The sequence below is a fragment of the Bactrocera latifrons genome, unplaced genomic scaffold (assembly GCF_001853355.1).
Source record: "Bactrocera latifrons isolate USDA-ARS-PBARC rearing strain unplaced genomic scaffold, ASM185335v1 scaffold_93, whole genome shotgun sequence".
NCBI classification, from domain to species: Eukaryota; Metazoa; Arthropoda; class Insecta; order Diptera; family Tephritidae; genus Bactrocera; species Bactrocera latifrons.
The window spans coordinates 750,783-770,277 of record NW_017537634.1 but is presented as its reverse complement, the minus strand read 5'-3'; the positions used below and the strand labels follow the sequence as shown (position 1 = coordinate 770,277).

General features: G+C 37.3%; 1 protein-coding gene across 4 annotated transcripts; it reads left to right on the top strand.

Annotated features, from left to right (window-relative positions):
* Window positions 1-26: 26 nt before the first annotated feature.
* LOC108977634 (transcription factor SPT20 homolog) lies at window positions 27-17,679 on the top strand. Of its 4 annotated transcripts, XM_018947406.1 has the most exons (7): window positions 27-244; window positions 449-594; window positions 678-860; window positions 10,849-11,017; window positions 12,939-13,108; window positions 14,874-15,870; window positions 16,558-17,679. In XM_018947406.1, the coding sequence occupies exons 4-7, from the start codon at window positions 10,876-10,878 to the stop codon at window positions 17,439-17,441; spliced, it is 2,193 nt and encodes a 730-aa protein (XP_018802951.1). In that variant the 5' UTR covers window positions 27-244; window positions 449-594; window positions 678-860; window positions 10,849-10,875; the 3' UTR covers window positions 17,442-17,679. The 4 variants fall into 4 exon arrangements, with proteins under 4 accessions (XP_018802951.1, XP_018802950.1, XP_018802948.1 ...); XM_018947405.1 differs by lacking the exons at window positions 27-244; window positions 449-594; window positions 678-860 and adding exons at window positions 6,533-6,655; window positions 8,141-8,469; XM_018947403.1 differs by lacking the exons at window positions 27-244; window positions 449-594; window positions 678-860 and adding exons at window positions 6,533-6,689; window positions 8,141-8,469.
* Window positions 17,680-19,495: the final 1,816 nt, after the last annotated feature.

Genomic DNA, 19,495 nt, shown 5'->3' with positions numbered 1-19,495 from the left:
ATTTGTGTAAATATTGAAAGTGAGGATTTTTATTCTCTGAGCAAGCTCAGGAATCGCGCAATAAGTACATAAGAGATCGAGAGAACATACATAAGAGGTATCGAGAGAATTTTCCAGAGAAAATAGCACGACAGATCTTATTCATTGGTTGCTGGTGACGATTCTGCATCTGGTAGTGATTATGATTAAGCTTTTTTAACATGCTATTGGGGTATTAAATATTACTTGATAAATTGTAAAAACGGTAACTTACAACTTGCATATTATTTTGTAAAATAAAAATATTTACATGAATCACATGATTTTTTTCTCCATTTCCGAAAAAAATATTTTATTCAAATAATCTTACGGTACGTGACGTTTGGCCCCAATTGAAACACGTCGCTCAATTTTGAAAAGTACACTTCCGTCATTTTGAATTTCGAACAAATTGTATCACATTTGAAAGTAGTAACAAAAAAACTACTATACATGAAGTTTCGGTGCTATCGGAGGACTTTTCGTGTTTTGGCGAGCTCTTTTGGAAAATCGGCCACCCCAATTTAGGGGTAATCCTTATTTCGGATCTTACTCCACCGATTTCAACCAAATTTGGTAGGTAATATAGTATTGCTGTGACATTATTTGTTAATTATTATTTTTAATTTTCATTGGGTCAATTTATGCGGCTTTCCAAGAGATGATGTAAGGAAGTTGGCGATTATTTCATTGTTCCAAAATTCCGGATATGCGTTGGAAATCTTTCGACTTGGTATTTGCTAGAAGTTTGTGGGGAAAATACTTAGCGACATGCCAAAAGTGGTTGGCACGATTTAAGAATAGTGATTTTGGCTTAGAAGACGAATAACATCTTGGACCAAGTAAGTTTGTATATAAGGATTTAGAAACACCAATAGATAGTTGCCGAAGACAAGAAGGGATCGGAAAATCAGTGTTAGTCTCTCATCAAACCATTTTAAAACGTTTAAAAGTAGTCGGATACATTCAAAAGAAAAGAAATCGGGTGCCATCAACGGTAAAATTGTATATCCGTTATGCATCTGTTTTTGGTAGGAGCTTCTAAATGGATTGAAACCTTTAATTGAAATCGCTACCGACAATAACTTAACTTAATTTAAGCGATTGATTGATAAAAAATGTGAGGAATTCGCGTGTGTCAAGAGGATAGAATGTGGCAAAACTAGTAAAAATAGTGTTGGGAAGATACGAGGTGTGTTGAAAAAGTATCGCGAATTTTGAATTTTTGCGGATTACGTAGCCTCAGGCTTCTTACGGCAAATACCAGTATGCGAAAAATTGTGAGGAAGGTTTATTTAAGAATCCAAAATCAACCAAGTATAGTTTGGAAATTTGGTGCTGATAGTCGAAATTTTCCTGGGTGTCCATATATCTCGAAATTATGTAGGTTGCCTTTTATATTTAGTGATTAGGCAATCTGACAACTTATAATGTTATTTAAAACTTTGACATTTATTTACATACATACTCAGTATGTTTTGACATACGAGCACTCTTTGCGTTATTTACAGTATCTTAAAATATTCATCTCGGCCAAAAAAGGGAATTACGCTGCCACGCGTATCGAAGAAATTAATTAAATTTTTGGGTACAAAGTTTCATCAAAGGCCAGTATTTAGCGATGGTATGGTGAATTCGATCGATGTCCTAGATCACTCCAAGACGGATTTTGTGAAGGTCTTTACTAAATCATTTGTTGTTCCGGAAGCTATTGATGCTTTCGAGAGAAATGTTGGAAAAATACTACAGCGGTTTTTCGAAACACGTCTATGACATCGTGTCATGTGATAAATAGTAGACTTATACGTATAAGCCGACTGTAGGGAGGCGAGCTCTCACTCGTCGGCTGAAGCAACCACACTTTTGAGCGCTCAGCACATCAATTTGATGAATCATCCACCGTATAGTCCTCATTTGGCACCAAATGACTTCCTTTCATACCGTAAAAGATAAACTAATAGGTCGACTTCTTCAGCGGTGGTTGATGCCTTCAGAACGCATGTTTTGGAGATACCTCATTAAGTGCAGCAAAAGTGTCGAAAATTGGTTCGAACGCATGCAAGAGTGTATAGGTTTTAATCGAGAATATTTAAAAGTAAAATAACGTGATTTTTGATGAGTAATATTTGCGTTTGTTTTCTAGTGTCGAAATTTAATATAAAAGGTAACCCTCATATTAAAATCAATATAATTGACATAAATGATTTGTACATACAAATCTGTGATTTAAACTCAACCAAATTATTCAAATTTAATATATTGGGCTTACAGTATGGGCAAAATGTATACCAGAAACCAAAATCATTTATTATGGAGTTTAGATTTAAGCCGAGGTCTAGACCAATTTCATTCGTAATCAGCGATAAACCACATTACGGTTAAGATATCCATAATTAGATTTTAATTTCATTAAAATATCGCACATAAATGAATATCGCACACAGATGAAAATTTAAAGTGGTTGAAAAACACTACATCATGCATATTGCCGTTACTAGGATATGCTCAACAACATGGTTCCGTTAGAAAGACTGACATACAAGGTGCGTTCCAAAGTAAACAGGACTTAATGAATTTAGCGCACCCTGGTAACGCCATCTGATATTTTTGTCGATTGTCCAGGGAGAATTTCATGACATTTCATCCATTGGAAGTGAAGTTATTGCGTTTTAAGTGTCAGTATGTTTATAAATTTGAATGAACAGAAGTGTAATCATGTTACATTTTCGTTTAGACCAAAAATGTGCCTGGCAGTAAAAATTAACAATATTTTAGAACCCTAAGCGAATGAAGTAACATATATTGGTATTCACCTAGATAGAGGGCTCACGTGGAGAAAACACATCTCTAGTAAAATAACATGCATGAAGATTAGAGCTGCAAATTTAATTTGGCTTTTAAATAAAAATTCTAAACTTAGCCTAGACATTTACGAGGTGTGTTCAAAAAGTATTGCGAATTTTGAATTTTCGCGGGTTACGTATGATCGAATTTCGAATTTTTTGTGGCGTTATGTTGGTACTCACGTCTTCGATTTTTACCTATTCAAAAAAATGGATCAAAGAACCTGTATCAAATTTTGTGTGAAAAACAAAATGAAGTGCGTGGATGCATTCCGAATGTTGACTGTGGCATACGGAGAAGCTACCTTGGGCCGAAGCAATGTTTATCGGTGGTACAAAATGTTATCAGAAAGCGGAGATGTGACAAAAATTGGCTTTTGCACCACGATAACGCCTCTGCTCACATATCGTTGCTTGTGCGCGACTTTTTGGCCAAAAATAATACACTAATGATGCCGCTCCCACCATATTCCCTAGATGTGGCCCCCTGTGACTTTTTCTTGTTCCCTAAACTGAAGAGGCCCATGAAAGGACGACGTTACGCTTCTCTTGACGAAATAAAGACTTCGATGCCGTCTGCCGAGGAGCTGAAGAAGATAAAGAAATGAATTTTTAAAGTGCTTCGAAGATTGCAAAAACCGTTGGCACAAGTGTATAATATCTCATGGCGATTACTTTGAAGGGGACAAAATAGATGTTAATGAATAAATAAATAATTTTTGAAAAAACACAAAATTCGATACTTTTTTAACACACCTCGTAAGTGCCGATTTGGATGCATGACATTCAACTGAGGGGTACGCCCCGTAACGAAAATATCCAAAAGACCTTGGTATTCCTATGGTAAAGAAAAAAGCAGAAGATAGCAGAATTAAATACATATCTAAATTCCGAGATCACCCAAACCCTTTGACTAATGCTTTGGTACATTCCTGCGATCAAAGACGCCTTAAAAGAAGAGATATGCCTGCGTATTAAAGAGCAGCGTATCACCAAAACAGCTCAATCACTGGCTTGAGCCTGTCTAGTTCTTAAATAGATTTAAGATTTTATAACTTATTGTTAGGCTTAAAAAAAGCAGATCCAATAAACTGTTATAATATTGAGAACAAGAAAAAACCTTAACTTCGGCTGCACCGAGGCTAATATACTCTTCACAGGTGCAGTTTTTTTTATTAACTATGTGTTCAGTTTGTATGGAAGCTATACTCTGAAGTAATCCGATCTGAGTAATTTTTTTCATAGATTATATTATCACCTTAAGCAGTAATCCATGTCAAATTTCCTGAAGATACCACTTCAAATGAAAACGCTTCCAATACAAGCCCTTGATCGTTCGGTTTGTGTGGAAGCTATATGCTATAGTAAGCCGATCTGAACAATTTCTTCCGACATTAAATTATTTGTATGAACAAGGCATATGATTTCATACAAGCATTTGATTTCGACTCTGCTCAACATATTGATCATTTACTTTATAGGGTCTCCGACGCTCAGTGGCGTAGCTACAACTTCGGGCGCCCGGAGCTAAGGATGTTCTGCCGGCCCCATTTATCTACCTACCTAAAAGTTTCATGAGGTGGTTCGAACAAAAGTGAATTTTAAAGTATATTTACAAGACATCTTATTAAAAGCCATAGAAAGAACCCATTTTCGCCCTATATTTTGAACACTTTTCACACTATTTGCAAGAATTTGAAGTTTTTAAATACTATTTTGGAAAATTTGGAGAAATAAAAGTATTTTTTTCCAGCGGGATACGGTAGACATTGGTAAGCGAGCAAGGTAAACGATGTAGCATGATTGTATCGCTTACTCCGACCGATGAAAATTGACACGGCGATGTCCAACGAAAAGTAACAGATCAGCTCTTTCGCTTACCGTAGGGACGAAGAACTCTTCGATGCCAAGGTCAATAGTAGAATAGAAAAATTGGCATATTCATTTTGCTTTATTTATGAAAGTGCATGTATATAATTCGTTAGGAAAATAGGTATTTATGCATAAAAGGGAATGGCTTTCTTTTAAGCTACGATATTTAAAGAAACGGCCTTTGGCGAGTCTGATGATTTTTTGAATTTGGTGAGCATACTCCGATTCGAAATAGTAACGCATTAAAATGCTTCAATTTCTTCATTTCAAGTTAATATTTTTCATTGTTATTCAGATTATTACAACTCTTTATCTTTTATAATAAATTTTGTAAAAAAATTTGTTGAAATATTTTTCTGAATATTAAAAAACAGCGAAGATCGTTTCGCCGCCTTCAAGACGTTGCGCCCGGGGCGACGGCCCCCTTCACATTTTAACCACTCCCCGTATTCACCTGATATGGCACCATGCGACTTCTTCCTTTTCGGAAAAATTCATTTCCCATGAAGGGAAAGCGTTATGCAGACGTAGAGGTCATTCAAAAGGCTTGCACCGGCAACACTCGTTCAACATGCCTTTTGTAAATATTCGGCATTAAATTATAGTACCATATATAAATTGCTACAATACGTTCTCTTTGGTTTGCTAAGATATTTTAAATATGCACCAGAAGTTTGAAATATTTAGAAGATACCACTTACATCTTCCTAAGTACCAGAAAAATATGCTAAGGAAATCTTTATACCATATTAGGTTTATAGGGGTTAGGAGAAGTAGAAATTCACTCAATTGTATTCAAAGACATATTGTCGTCAGATATATATGTATATAATCCCGATTTTTCGCATTTTTGTCACAAGTGTGCACTATTATCAGGAAAAGTTTATATCCATATGCTGGTTGTAAATTTATCACCCGTTAAGGTTTTTACAGTTTTTACAGGGCGGAAAATGAGTCCATTTTTTTATGTTTTTTACTAACCTTGCAGTAAACAACAGCAAGTATACTTCTAAATTTCTGAAATATTAAGAAAGAGAAGATGGAAGGCTGGCTTTGTTTATTATTGTAAGGATGTGAAATAACACCAAAAAGTGGGAGTGTCAAGCCAAAAGTTAATTTTTTATCTGTTCATATGAAGAACTTGTATATTCATTTCTTTTCCAATATTTTTACGTTTTTACTGTTAGAATCAAAGAATTTAAATTAAATCAATGAATTTAGAACATATTTATGTATGTACATAATTGAGTTACCAATTTTTTTATTAAATGCTATTTTGACAATGATTTTATTAATAAGCTTACAGATTTATTAACGGTCTATATGTATGCTTCCCAGAAATTGTCGGAAAAAAATTTGTCTGTGGTTAGAACTCCAAGGAGCCCCAGAACGCTAGGTGGTTCGGTCTATTAAAAATAAAGACGCTGGAAACTATTTTTAAGAAGTTTATAAGGGATATTTACTTGTTTACATAGTTCGTAAAGTAAAATGTGCAATTAAAACTAAACAAATATATTAAAAAATTCGTCATTCGCACACTTCCTTCTTGGAAGCGACAAGGCGGCAAATCGCTGCATTATTTGTGCAAGTAAGCCCAAGAAAAAACGACTCAAACTGTGTTGTAGTTGATTGAACCAAGCGCTCGTGTGCCGCATGTCGTATTTAGCGCACACCATGCACCCATTAGGTATGTACGAGTTTGCCTGGCGGACCATACCGGCGCTGCAGCAAAACCACTTGGCAGTGAGTATAAAATCCATACCAGAGGCGGCCTCAGTTTCACTTTCATCGAAGTACTCGGCACGCGAACGCGGCAACTATATAAGTGGCTCTGAAGTTTGTTCAGAAAACGGCTTAGTAATCCGCACGCCTCAGCGCGCAACGCGCAACGCCAAGTAAAACGATTAGCGGGCGTTTAAAAGGTATCGCGTGTGTAAACGCGGAAAAGCTGCCAAAGTCAGTTCATGAAATATATTTGTAAGAGGGCGACAAGCAGGTGTATACATATGGGCATGAGTACCAGCCACCGGCTATGAATGAGCCGAATTGTGCAGTGTGGCGTGTTGAAAGGCAGCGATCGCGATTTTTGCTTCCCGTTGTGTGCCAGTGACATTGAACTTGTGCAAATATATTACATGCTTCAACCATAGGCAGGAAGCAAATTAAGGTGTTAGAATAGTAAAATAATAATAGTGGTTATTGCAGTGTTAAAAATAGTTTCTGTAGTGTTCTAATAACCTGGAATTATGGATACTACATTTTTTGGTTCAAATTATTTTATGGTGTTGACGACAATTGAAATGTCAAGTCACGTCAAGTCACTCAAAGCTTTCACAACTTCATCTTTCGCTCACTTTACCAGCCTTCGCGAGGTGACGTTCTTTGCCTTTATCTATTTTCAATTTACATTGATAAAGATGTTGGGTAGCGCCGGTTAGAAACTCGAATCTGTTACGCTTGCGTGAGGCAAACATTATTTGTCTGGTTTGCTTTTTTTTATTTGGAAAAGTTAGAGCTCGGACTAAACAATTTTCAATGACAGTATTTGTTTTAACCAATATATAACGATTTTATAACCAAAACTCAACTTTTGTTTCAAAATGAGTGGTTTCTATTATATCGGGTTTCCTTCGCCTGAATTTTGTTATGCGGGGTACTTCTAAGTTCTCTATTGTACCTTTTGGCTTCATTCAAATACTTTTTGCAACTCTAAATGAAAATATCCTCTTAAAGACGAGTATATTCTGTGCAACATGTAGCTAGGATATAAAATTGATATGAACTATGTTTTTGTATAGATAAGAAACTGCTTTGATCTTCGTCGTATTTTTAAAGGAAAAGGCTAATGCAAAGCGAAAAGGGAGTTGAGGCCGTAATTAATTTAATTGCCTTCTTTCAGCTTTTCGAATTGCTTCTTCTATCATATCTCTCAATTTATTTTGTGTCCTTAAGAAGATTTGAAATATTGTATTTATTAGCTAATCGGTTAATAGTTCAACTATATACCGTTAATGTTATCACTTAGGGCAAAAATATGAGAGTTGTGATATGCTTCTAGAGTTTTTAAAGCAATTACTGTATATGTATAAATACGCAAATAAATAACTAGATACATACATATACATATATGTAATCAGTTTTTCAAATATACACATCGCAAAATAATTTAGTTGTATATATTGTTGGAAGCATACACACATATAAATACACATACCATATATGCCACAATCCTGTGAGCTTACTCTGTCACTGGCCTAGCAATATTTAGAGTTGATTTGTTGCGACTCCCACGCTTCGAACATAATAAATGTTCGACTCGAATAATCGATGGTTTTTTTCTGCTTATTAGCATGTGTTATTCCCACTCGTTTTCTGTTTTGTATTTTGTCCTCGTCCTTTTTGTGTAGACATGTACATGTGTTCAATTAACAAGTTTCAACGGGCGTGCGATAATTTAATTTTGTACAGTTAATTGAATTCGACAACATTACAATAAATGAAACAATAATAACAACAACAACTGAATAACCAACAAAATACACGTGTAAATGCAAATTAGCGGATGGAGTAAAAATGTTTTAGGTACGGTGAAGCCTGCAAAATATTTAATATTCGTATTGCAACAATCGAGATATCGAGATAACGGTCCAAATCAACAATAAACGCGACAAGAATACAAATACAAGAACACATTTTCGTGTAACGAACAAACATGGGAAAAACATATTATTTACAGGTAAATATTTATTAACTGCTTTTGATACTAAAATCAAACATAATTGGAGATTGTACTCATTTGTCACTGTATCAATGTAAAATAATAATGGGCGTGACCTTTTAATTTTTTCACCTTTTCCTCAAACAATGTGTTTTTTTCAAAGCAATGGCGGCTTGCACTGCCATGTCTAAGCTTGTTATTATGTAATTAAAAAATGCAAAAGTTGAATTCAATAAAAACAAATTTAGAGAGAACTACCAATTCATAATGAATATGAACTCTTCTTCTTCTTCTTCTTGATTGGTCGCCGCTTACGCGATTATAGCCGAGTTAACAACCGCGCGCCAGTTGTTTCTTCTTTTCGCTACGTGGCGCCAATGAGATATTCCAAGTGAAGCCAGGTCCTTCTCCACTTGGTCCTTCCAACGGAGTGGAGGTCTTCCTCTTCCATCCTCTTTTAATTCGCTGAACTATGTCAATGTCGTCGTAGATCTCGTACAGCTCATCGTTCCATCGAATGCGATATTCGTCGTGGCCAACGCACAAGGGACCATAAATCTTTCGCAGAACTTTTCTGTCGAAAACTCGCAACGTCGACTCATTCGTTGTTGACATCGTCCAAGCCTCTGCGCCATATAGCAGGACAGGAATTATGAGTGACTTATAGAGTTCGGTTTTTGTTTGTCGAGAGAGGACTTTGCTTCTCACTTGCCTACTCAGTCCGAAGTAGCACCTGTTGGCAAGAGTTATCCTGCGTTGGATTTCTAGGCTGACATTGTTGGTGGTGTTAGCGCTGGTTCCAAGATAGACGAAATTATCTACAACTTCAAAGTTATGACTGTTAACAGTGACGTGAGTGCCAAGTCGCGAGTGCGACGACTATTTGTTTGATGACAGGAGATATTTCGTCTTGCAGACCCGTTTGTGTTGCTTCTGGAGAAAGCAGAACTAACGGCGCGGGAAGCTGTACACTCTTATAGAAGATGGTACCTTCTCTATTTAGTTCTGCAGCTCGAACTATTTACTCCAGAAGCCGGTTGAAAAAGTGGCACGATAAGGAATCGCCTTGTCTGAAACCTCGTTTGGTACCGAACGGCTCGGAGAGATCCTACCCGATTCTGATAGAGCTTTTGGTGCTGCTCAATGTCAGCTTACACAGCCGTATAATTTTGCAGGGATGAATGTGAACTCTAGATAAATTAATTAAAGAACTTGAAGAACTAGCTTCTTTGCAGCGTAGGCTGAAAGAGAGCGACTGAAAATACGGTAACAATACAAAAGCTGTACTCAGTCTTGAATCTAACATAATAAATTCGCCATCCTTAAGATAGATTTAGAAGACTAAAAAGAGAAATTCTGAGAAGAGCAGTGTTATCCACTATAATCCTTGGGAAAAACACGCTTTCGAAAGTGACTTTCGCAAACGGCCATTCAAAGGTTGGCATCGCAGGGACAGTTGAGTGTATGTAATCGGAACTGACCAAATCTAAAGAGACGATGTCAAAGAGACAGACACGAGTATAAGACAAGTATTGGATGTCACACTGTATAGTTGACAGCCATAACCTTTAACTTTATTTTTCAAAATCAATGTCAACTTTAAATATTAGCCACGAAATTGTGGTGTGCTTTTTTTGCGAAATATATGGATCTTTAAGGCCGATAAGAAGAACCGACGAGCCATATAATTTTTATAACAACAACAGTCATTAAGTGAATCAATGTTTATTAAAAAAAAAACATCTATTTTGAGTGCAACCACATGCGATTGCTCTGAGAACTTTCTACACGGTATTTGTTGGTGGTAGAAAAGAAAAAGTAGTCTTGGCCGAGAAGAAATGTTTGATAATGTCGCTTAAGCCAACCAAAATGACTAGAAATCTAAATAACGCTGGATGCAAGTCGATGAAGCACTTGAATACTTAGTCGTTTGGGTTGACGTGGGTGATCAAGGTCCAGTAGAAATCGAAACTATCGGCGTCATTACTGTCACTAGTAGGACTTATGATGACTCACTGGATTAGAACGAGATTAGGTCGAGTCTCTGCATGATACTGACCACTCTCTAGTATGCTCATTTAGGAATACTTTTCTAACACATCTATTCTTATTATCTGACCTCTTTGTTTGCTGAGCCTCCCATTAGATGGCTTAAGTACAGTTGCATCAACTAGTGGATTGAAGAGGATATGTCCTTCAGATTTCAATGCAATGAATAAATTTTCTTTGCGATACTCAAAGTTTCAACTTGAATTGTTGCTCCATAGTAGGATGAACACATATACAACTAATTTGATTAATGATGATCCGATTTCACATATTACACTATATTGATTGTCATGTGTTGTTAAATGTAATAACTCAATTGTAAATTCCCCTTCCTTTTCTCTTTCGCAGATATCTTTGCTGCTCCTTGTTTGCTCTATGAGCGTTTTCGCCGAAAATGTTGCGAACATAAGTGATAGCCTAGCGGTGGAAACAGCAGTCGACACAGTAAAAGTAACAGCAAGCATAGCACCTGCAACAAAGAGCAAAACAGAAAAACGCGACTCTTCAGATCAAGTTGGTGAGTGTGGTGGTAGCTTTAGTTGGCTGACTTGTTGTTATACTCTTGCAACATGTTGCTTGTGGTGTAAAAGTTTTATTCACCTAACGGTTGTTTGCATAACCCAAAAGTTATCGAGACAGATAGTCATAAATAATGTAAAAATGGGTGTGGTATCGCGCTCTAATAGGTTGAATATAGTTTTGGTGCAATAAAAACTCAAGCTTCTTTGCTTGGCTCTTTATTTCAACTGCTTGACCTTTACTTTATGTGTAACCAAGCTTCTTTTATTTCAAGAAGTTTCAAGTGCAGGATTGAAGTCTTTCTTGAAGTGAATAATGTTTATTTATTTATTCTTGAGTGTATGTATGTCAATATGTGGCTCCTCCACCCCTAGATTCAATTTACTCCATTGAATATCTAACATTGAAGGCTGCAAAGTTTCTTATTTTACTAGTAATGATTATAAAATACAGTTACATTGTTGCTCGTATTTTATTTTGTTCATGTTTTGAACGTGGTCCAGTTATGGAATTGTTTTTATACTCCCGCAACAAAGTTGCTAAAGAGAGTATTATAGGTTTGTTCACATAACGGTTGTTTGTAAGCCCTAAAATTAAAGCGTCAGATATAGGGTTATATACACCAAAGTGATCAGGGTGACGAGTAGAGTTGAAATCGGGATGTCTGTCTGTCCGTCCGTCCGTCTGTCCGTCTGTCCGTGCAAGCTGTAACTTGAGTAAAAATTGAGATATCATGATGAAAYTTGGTACACGTATTTCTTGGCTCCATAAGAAGGTTAAGTTCGAAGATGGGCAAAATCGGCCCACTGCCACGCCCACAAAATGGCGAAAACCGAAAACCTATAAAGTGTCATAACTAAGCCATAAATAAAGATATTAAAGTGAAATTTGGCACAAAGGATCGCTTTGTTGGTTAATAACTTGGTTTACTCATTTGTGAATTCTTGACTTGTGAATCTTCGTCGCCAGTTTTGGTGCAATAAAAACGCAAGCTTCTTTGCTTGGCTCTGTATTTCTACTGCTTCTTACATTTACTGTAGTGTGCTCGCTGGCACTCCATATGTACCTCATATTTGCATGCATTCCAAATCGCTATTTGCTTGATCAGCAAAAATGTGTAACCAAGTTTCTTTTATTTTAAGAAAGAGTTCAGGTTTGAAGGGAATAATGTTTATTTATTTATTATTGAGTGTATGTATGTCAATATGTGACTATATACAAATCTTTTTAGCCCTATATAGTATATGGTCAGGATGATGAGGCGAAGGGAAATCCGAGTGACTACCTGCCTGTTCGTCCGTCCGTGTAAGCTGTAACTTAAGCAAAAACTGAGATGTCTTGAAGAAACTTGACGCAGATATTCCCTAGCAGAAAAGGATACTGATTTCAACCACATTTGGTACATGACATTCAGACTGCAACCATGCCATCTTTTCATATATCACAAACCCAACAAACGTGTTCAAGCCACTAGGTACCGAATATTTGGAGTCCTCGACTTTTTACCTCAAATATCCTCAATGTGTTAGATATATAATTGAAATTTAGAGATAATCCTTCCCTGCGTCAGAAATGGGTTTAATCTGGTCAGTCCTTCCTTTTGCTTCCATATACTCAATACAACGAATTATTATTATTCCTATTATTCCGCATATATCGGTCGAGATGTGAGTTATCTCCAAGGAAATGAGAGAACGTGTTTTACTGATAACAGTGTAACTTTGTATCTAAAATGGTAACCGTATAACTTAGAAAGCTTATGCTTCTTAACATATTTCCCTGGCTTTGATACTGGCAACTTGCAAGAGTATGAAATGTTCGGTTAATCCTGAATTAAGCTTAGTTGTTAACCTAAGAATACACCTTTCCAGAGTACAAAAGCAATACACATACATACTTTAATTTTGTAATATTTGCAGGGCCAACAGCATTCACAAACAAAGAAGCTGCTCCTTTCAGACCCGTAACTAGTGGAACTTATCAACAATTGCCTTCTCAGCCGCAGCCATTCCAATCATCCCCTGCTCCTTCTCCAATTAGTTTTCAACCAACAACCGTACGTTATATAGGCGAAGAGGCAGCTCCACAAGTAAGTCGATAGCACGAAATATTTTTTCGTTAATACGATATATAAAATGGATATCGCACACTATTTACAAAAGCGTTACAACTCAGAAAATGACAAATGTTCAGGAGAAGTGAAAACCTGTTCCTGAAATTTTTATTTTAAATTTCGCAGAAAAATCGTCGGCCATAATATATAATATCTCTTTAAAAGTGTTTTACTTAAATATAATTGATTTTATAGTTTAACAAAGAAATTAAGAAATATTTAGAACAACATCGAGTTATCATATCGAATAAAACTGTGATAATCACAACTATTCCATTATTTATACAATACAGAAGAAATCGGGAATAGCGACGTAACTACAAATCGTCACCTGAAATGCAAAATAACGTAACAACATTTTCGGAAATTTTCAGAGGCATGAATGAAACACGAAATAAAATGGAACATGAGTGAAGAAAAATTTTAATATTGTTTAAAACTGGTTTATATCTGGGCGTGGCAACGTCCAACCTTTAAATCCTTAATCTCAGTAACAACGCGACTAATTTCAAGCATATTTGGAATGTGGCATTCAGATATTACTATAATGCGCTGGAAAAAATCAGAAAACAATCACAACCGTTTCCCAAATAGCCCAACTTTAAATTCCATCTGATTTTCTTTCACTTTCAGTATAGAAATTAAACACCAATATATCGGGAGTAAAACTTTGCATTTGAAGAGCCTTAATTTAATCTAATGCTTAACAAGTAAGGAAGAGCTAAGATCGGGTGTAACCACACACATTATATTCTCGAAACTTGCAAGAATTTCTTCAGTTCGTTTATATTACATTATGGTGCGAAAGCATTATACTTATTATTATTTTGTATAATTTAGCCTGCGTCAGATAAAATTATAGTAAAGACATCTTCAAGTGAGTGATATGTATGTGATATTAATTCGATCGAAGAGGCCTAATTTAATATATTGAGTTAATGTGTTAAACGTGAACCAGAGTATCGAAATTCTTTATATTAAGGATATGGGGTTTTCATCAAGATATAAACTAATTTCATTCTTAGTCACATAATTTTTAAGATATCTTGTCCATTTAGTTTTACTAAACTTCAAATTTGGACTAACTTGAACGGTTAAGGGGGTGTTTTAACCCAGGTATACTTGGTATTTTCAAGATTTTTTTAAATATACTACTAGTACAACTCACATATTGACCGATCTTGGTTTACCTAAATTTGGGAGGTGCCAGACCAAACGTCAAATTTTGGCAACGCTTCCATGTAGGAATAATTGGCTACCAAAGGTCACAACAGTTTAGAAGTTCAGACATTTTCTAGAAATATCACCTAAAAATATTTTTCCACGTCCAACGATAACAATTCGAATTAAACCAATGAGTGAATTTTAAGAAAATAACTTTGGTATAAATGTTTCAAACTCTATTCGCATACATTGGTGAGGTGTACCGATGTCTGGGTATTTTTTTCGGATAGAACGGTAAATTTTATAGTGAGTCTGTCATTCTAGAAATCTCCATATTTTAAATTTAGTTCAATCTTAAAACTTTCATAATTATGAGTGGAAACCTAAATTTTTATTACCAAGAAGCGCTATTTATCAAAAATCTTCAAAACAAGATCGCATCCAATATTGTCATTGATAAATTCGTAATCTGTACATGAAAAGCCTATATATTTGCTCAGATATCTTGAGCAATAAAAAAGTAAAATCTTCTACTTTTTGTTATTGTACTACTGTATTGAAATTAATTTTATTTCAGGTATATTATGACAGGCCTCTAAACAGTCGCCCAGTCTCTGGACCCTCAAATGGTCTAAAATTTTCTAATTATGTTGATGACAACATTCATTATGGCACACCTATACATTCCTTTCGAGGGCCTTATCAGCAACACCTAGCGCAACCACAACCGCAGTCACTGCATCAACAGCAACAACAACAATATCAGCTTAAACACCAGTATAACCACCAGGCGGCCAAACTACCGCCGAATCTGAGTTATGCCGAAGGAGGTTTTATACCGTCGGATCGGCAATTGCAGCAGGAGCAGCCACCACAACCTTACAGGCAACAACACACGCACACACAACATCAACAACCAAATGAACACCACAGTCAACAAATTCAACAACAACAACCAGTGAATCAAAAACATTCACAACAACAACAGCCATATGTTGCTATAGAAAAACAACCGCAGCAGCAACAGTCTCAGCAGCAACAACAACAACAATATCAACAACCTTCACGCCAACAGATCCATTACATCATTGCCATTCCGTTATCGTATGTGCGACAGCTGCAATATCAATTAGCAGCACAGCATGGAGCAACGCCCCTGACCCAGCACCAACAACAAGCACCGCCGTCAGCGCCAGTGCCCTTAGCGGCACCACGCGCTCCCCTACCACCACTCATTGTTTTGCAGCCAGTTGGAGGCGGAGGCAGCGGTAGTGGCAGTTCATTAAGTCGCGAACTCTATCGCACACAACAGCCCATTCATTATGTGTCACATGCGCCGGCGCCGACTAACCCTGCAGCCGGTCCACATGTACAAACGCCGCCGGCGTTGACGCCACAACAATTGCCTTATCCGATGAATTTGCTCCTTTCAGCATTGGCGCGACCTCGACCGGCAGTGTACCCGGCTTCGCAGTTGTTGTACGTACAGCCGCAACTTATTCGCCATGCACCACAGCAGCAGCAGCAGCAGCTGCAACTTCAGGTCAAACAACCTCATCACTTGCCACATTACGGTAATTAAAATGCATTGCCGCTCAAATATTCGCCTTCCGTCATTATCATAATATCCGAAAGAGATGGAAGCGCGGCATTGACATTCCGCGATAGTAAACTTAATTATACATTCATATGCACATAATTATAAGGGGAATCTTTTACGCATTGGCATTGGCCACAAATACCTAACCAGATTTGATCTTAGATAATCCGGAAATATCAAGTCAAATGTTTTTACTTTGTCTCCTTTATAGCAATATTTTACGTAGCATAATAAGATTGAGGACTTAGTTTGGTATTTTTATCAAGTGCTTTTGACTTGAGCACTAAAAACTGAAAATTAATGAAAAGAACGTTTTCTAACAAAGATACGTTTTCAGCTGGCAGAAGTATTTCCGACGTTATAATGTCCTGCGTCATCAGCACGCATCTAAATTACTACTCACGCCGGACGTCGGACCTGTGTACAGTTGCATAAATTCTAAATTCTAAATTGTAATATTAATATTGAAGAGGGGTTCCATGTTCCGAAGAAAGTTTCTTCAAAGCAAATCTTTCATTTTACTAAGATGCTTCATTAAGAACTACCTCTGTATGTAGATGTGTACTATGTATTATGGTCAGCATAGACTATATTTGTATGAACATATATATTTCTTAAGTCAAAGAACTGAAATTTAAACTGTTTAATTATCAAATTGCAGGTCATGCATCGGATCAACAGCAGCCGCATGCCATCGAGGAGCGCAACACGCAGCTATCAAAACCTTCGCAACCACAACAACATCCACATCCAGGGACGCCTCGTGGCGGTCCGAAATCAAAAGTGAGTCAGGTGCCCTCACCTCCACCTCCCGCAGTAAATTCTCCGGCTTCACCACCTCCTGCCCCACCGCAACTTACAACTGCATTGCCGATACAATCGCCATTGCCCCTAGCACCACCGGTATTGTTCTATGGCCCCACCTTTGTGCAACCACAGCAGCCCGAGCAGCATTTACTACCATCATCTCCCTATGCCAGTTACTTTCAAGGACAACTCGGACCAGCGCAACATGCAGCAACATTAGTCAAATTGTCATCACCGAGTGCAGTGCTCGCGCCACAGACTGCTCTTCCACCTTCCTACTACCACATTCAGCCCCCACCCAGTGGACCGTCCCCGTTTGCAGCAGCATTAAACCCACAAAGCCTCTTAGTTGCAAAAGCACCTCTTCAGTTGCAGCAGTCTTCGCTTCAACATCCACCACCAGCATTGTCGGCATTCAGTGGCCGGCCTGCAGTCTATGTGGCACCGCAGGATGCCGTCGAGAGCATCGGCGGGGCGCCTTGGTCAGGAGGGGGATTACCCTACTTTATACATCCGGCGGGTGTGCACTATGGAACGCACCTATATAACCCCGGCTCACCCTTGGTAACACAAAAGCTGCTGGAAAATGTAGCAAATGCTGATGTCGATAATCAACAGCAACAACAGCAACAACATTTGCGACCGGAACCGGATCGGAAGCAACAGCAACAACAATTAGGTTCAACAGCGACAAGTGGCGGTAATGACGACAATAATGCCATTGTTAAGTACCCTTAAGGCAGTAGTGAGGTTAGGGTGTTGAGACCATGAAAAATGGGGCGAGAACAGAGAAATTTTGTTACGTTGCCACGGTGACGCTGCCTTCTATTCCATCGCAATTCGATCGTAACGGGACTATTCAAATTTTGTTTCTTCCACTCACCTCTCATCCTTTCAATATAACATTCATACCGTTATTTATTTGCTCACACAACTCTATAAACTATATATAAATGACTTAGTGTTTTAGAGGTCGTACAAGTAATATTATTTCGAAAATAAAGTAAATATGTAATTATTTTCATCTGAAAAAAAAAATGAATTGTTTATATTATATACACCTTATTTGCGCCACTGAAAATAGTTTTTTTTTGAAAGCTTTTTCGAAACTATGGGATGATTCTTACAACTTTTGGATTTTTTTCAACCTCTACAATAAAATATCACTTAATATGTAAATAAAGAGTGCAAATAAAATTAAAGGAATTTTAGGGGTATATGGAGCCACAATGAAGAAATCATATGGAACTTAAAATTATGGGAAGCAAGTCTTGGTTAAGTCCAATTGACCCATTTTCATAACATATTATAAGATCATCTGTATAGTGTTATGTACAAAATTTGGTTGAAATTGGTCAACTGGGTCGCTGATTTGCGCTCAAATCGTTCTTGTTCTGGGTTGAGGCTGAGCGATAAAGGATGGTAGTACTAGATTCTAGTATAGAATCAAGCTACCTGGCTGCCACCGGATTGAAAAGCCACCTAACAGATCGATCGTGTTGTGATAGACATAAGTCACATCTCCAGTGTATTAGAGTATGTATGCTTCGATATCCAAACATTGATTCGGGCCACTATCTTGTTGTAGCTGAGATAAGCACCCACCTCTGTGCACCAAACAAAAAAAACGCTCGTCAACAAACACAAATTATGTTCGACGTTGAAAAGCTGCAATCATAAAAGGCAGCCGAACGATTTTCTACTCGTCTTGCACTCCTGCTCTCTGAGAGCACTCATCAGAAATAAGTAAAAGTTAGGTATAAGTAAATTGAGGGGCAGCATTTCAAGCTCCTTAAGTACGGCGGCAGGCGAAACCTTTGACTTTCGGAAAAGGCAAAAGAACTGCTGTCACGATGAGGAGTGACGTATCGAAGTGAGAGAAATCATACTGCCTACCTCGCAACGTTAAAATTGACCAGAACACGTGCGAGATGGGATAGATACCGAGAGTTGAAGAGGGAGGAGAGATGCATTTGCAGACGAAAAAAGAGGGAGGCCGAAATATGTGAGTATGAAGAGCTTGACAAGCGACAGAGATAAGATTTTGCATATTACAGCTTTAAAGAGTTAGGAGAAATGTTACGCCTAACGGGCGTGAACACACTTATTTTCGGGCAAGGTGTCGGTTGCTTCTGCAATTCACTTTATCAATTTGCAGTTTTGTATCCCCATTTAGTGTTCAGTTATAAAAGTCTTCGATTGATTGGTTTGTGGGCGTCGCGGTATATCGATTACGCCCAAATGCGAACTCGTTCCTACTTTTTTGCCAAGGCACAGGAGTATCAAGTTCTATAAAGATATACTAGTTTTACTCAACTTATCGGTTGCAGACAGACAGACGGAGTGACAGACAGGCACGAACTTCAACTCGTCTCATCATCGCGAACATTTATATATGCATATGTAACCCTATATCTACTCGATTATTTTTCGGGGATACAGACAACCGTAGTGAACAAAATTGTTATACTCTATACTACATTGTTGCAGGAGTATAAAAATGCTGCAAAGGAATCGAATACGCATTATTTGACTTATTGATCTATTTACCCTCAAGGTCACATATTTTCTTACATATATAATATATTTGCCACTATATTGATCCTACTAGTGCGGAAAGCGAACTGATATCCATAATTTTTACAGCGGAATGTCTCAATGCGAAGTTTAATTCCGAAATCTGTAAATAAGTTTGATTGATCTATTGTACTGTGAAACAATCTGACGGTATATGAAATTTGACTGAATTGGTCAAGTCGTTGCTGAGTTACAGAATTTCACTTAAAAACTTG

What these genes read in the sequence shown, in the direction of transcription:
- LOC108977634 (XM_018947405.1), top strand. Translation starts at nt 8,446, where the DNA reads ATGGGAAAAACATATTATTTACAG. An exon ending in CGACTCTTCAGATCAAGTTG is followed by an intron (nt 11,018 to 12,938) that starts GTGAGTGTGGTG and finishes TAATATTTGCAG; the next exon opens with GGCCAACAGCATTCACAAAC. An exon ending in TCATCACTTGCCACATTACG is followed by an intron (nt 15,871 to 16,557) that starts GTAATTAAAATG and finishes ATCAAATTGCAG; the next exon opens with GTCATGCATCGGATCAACAG.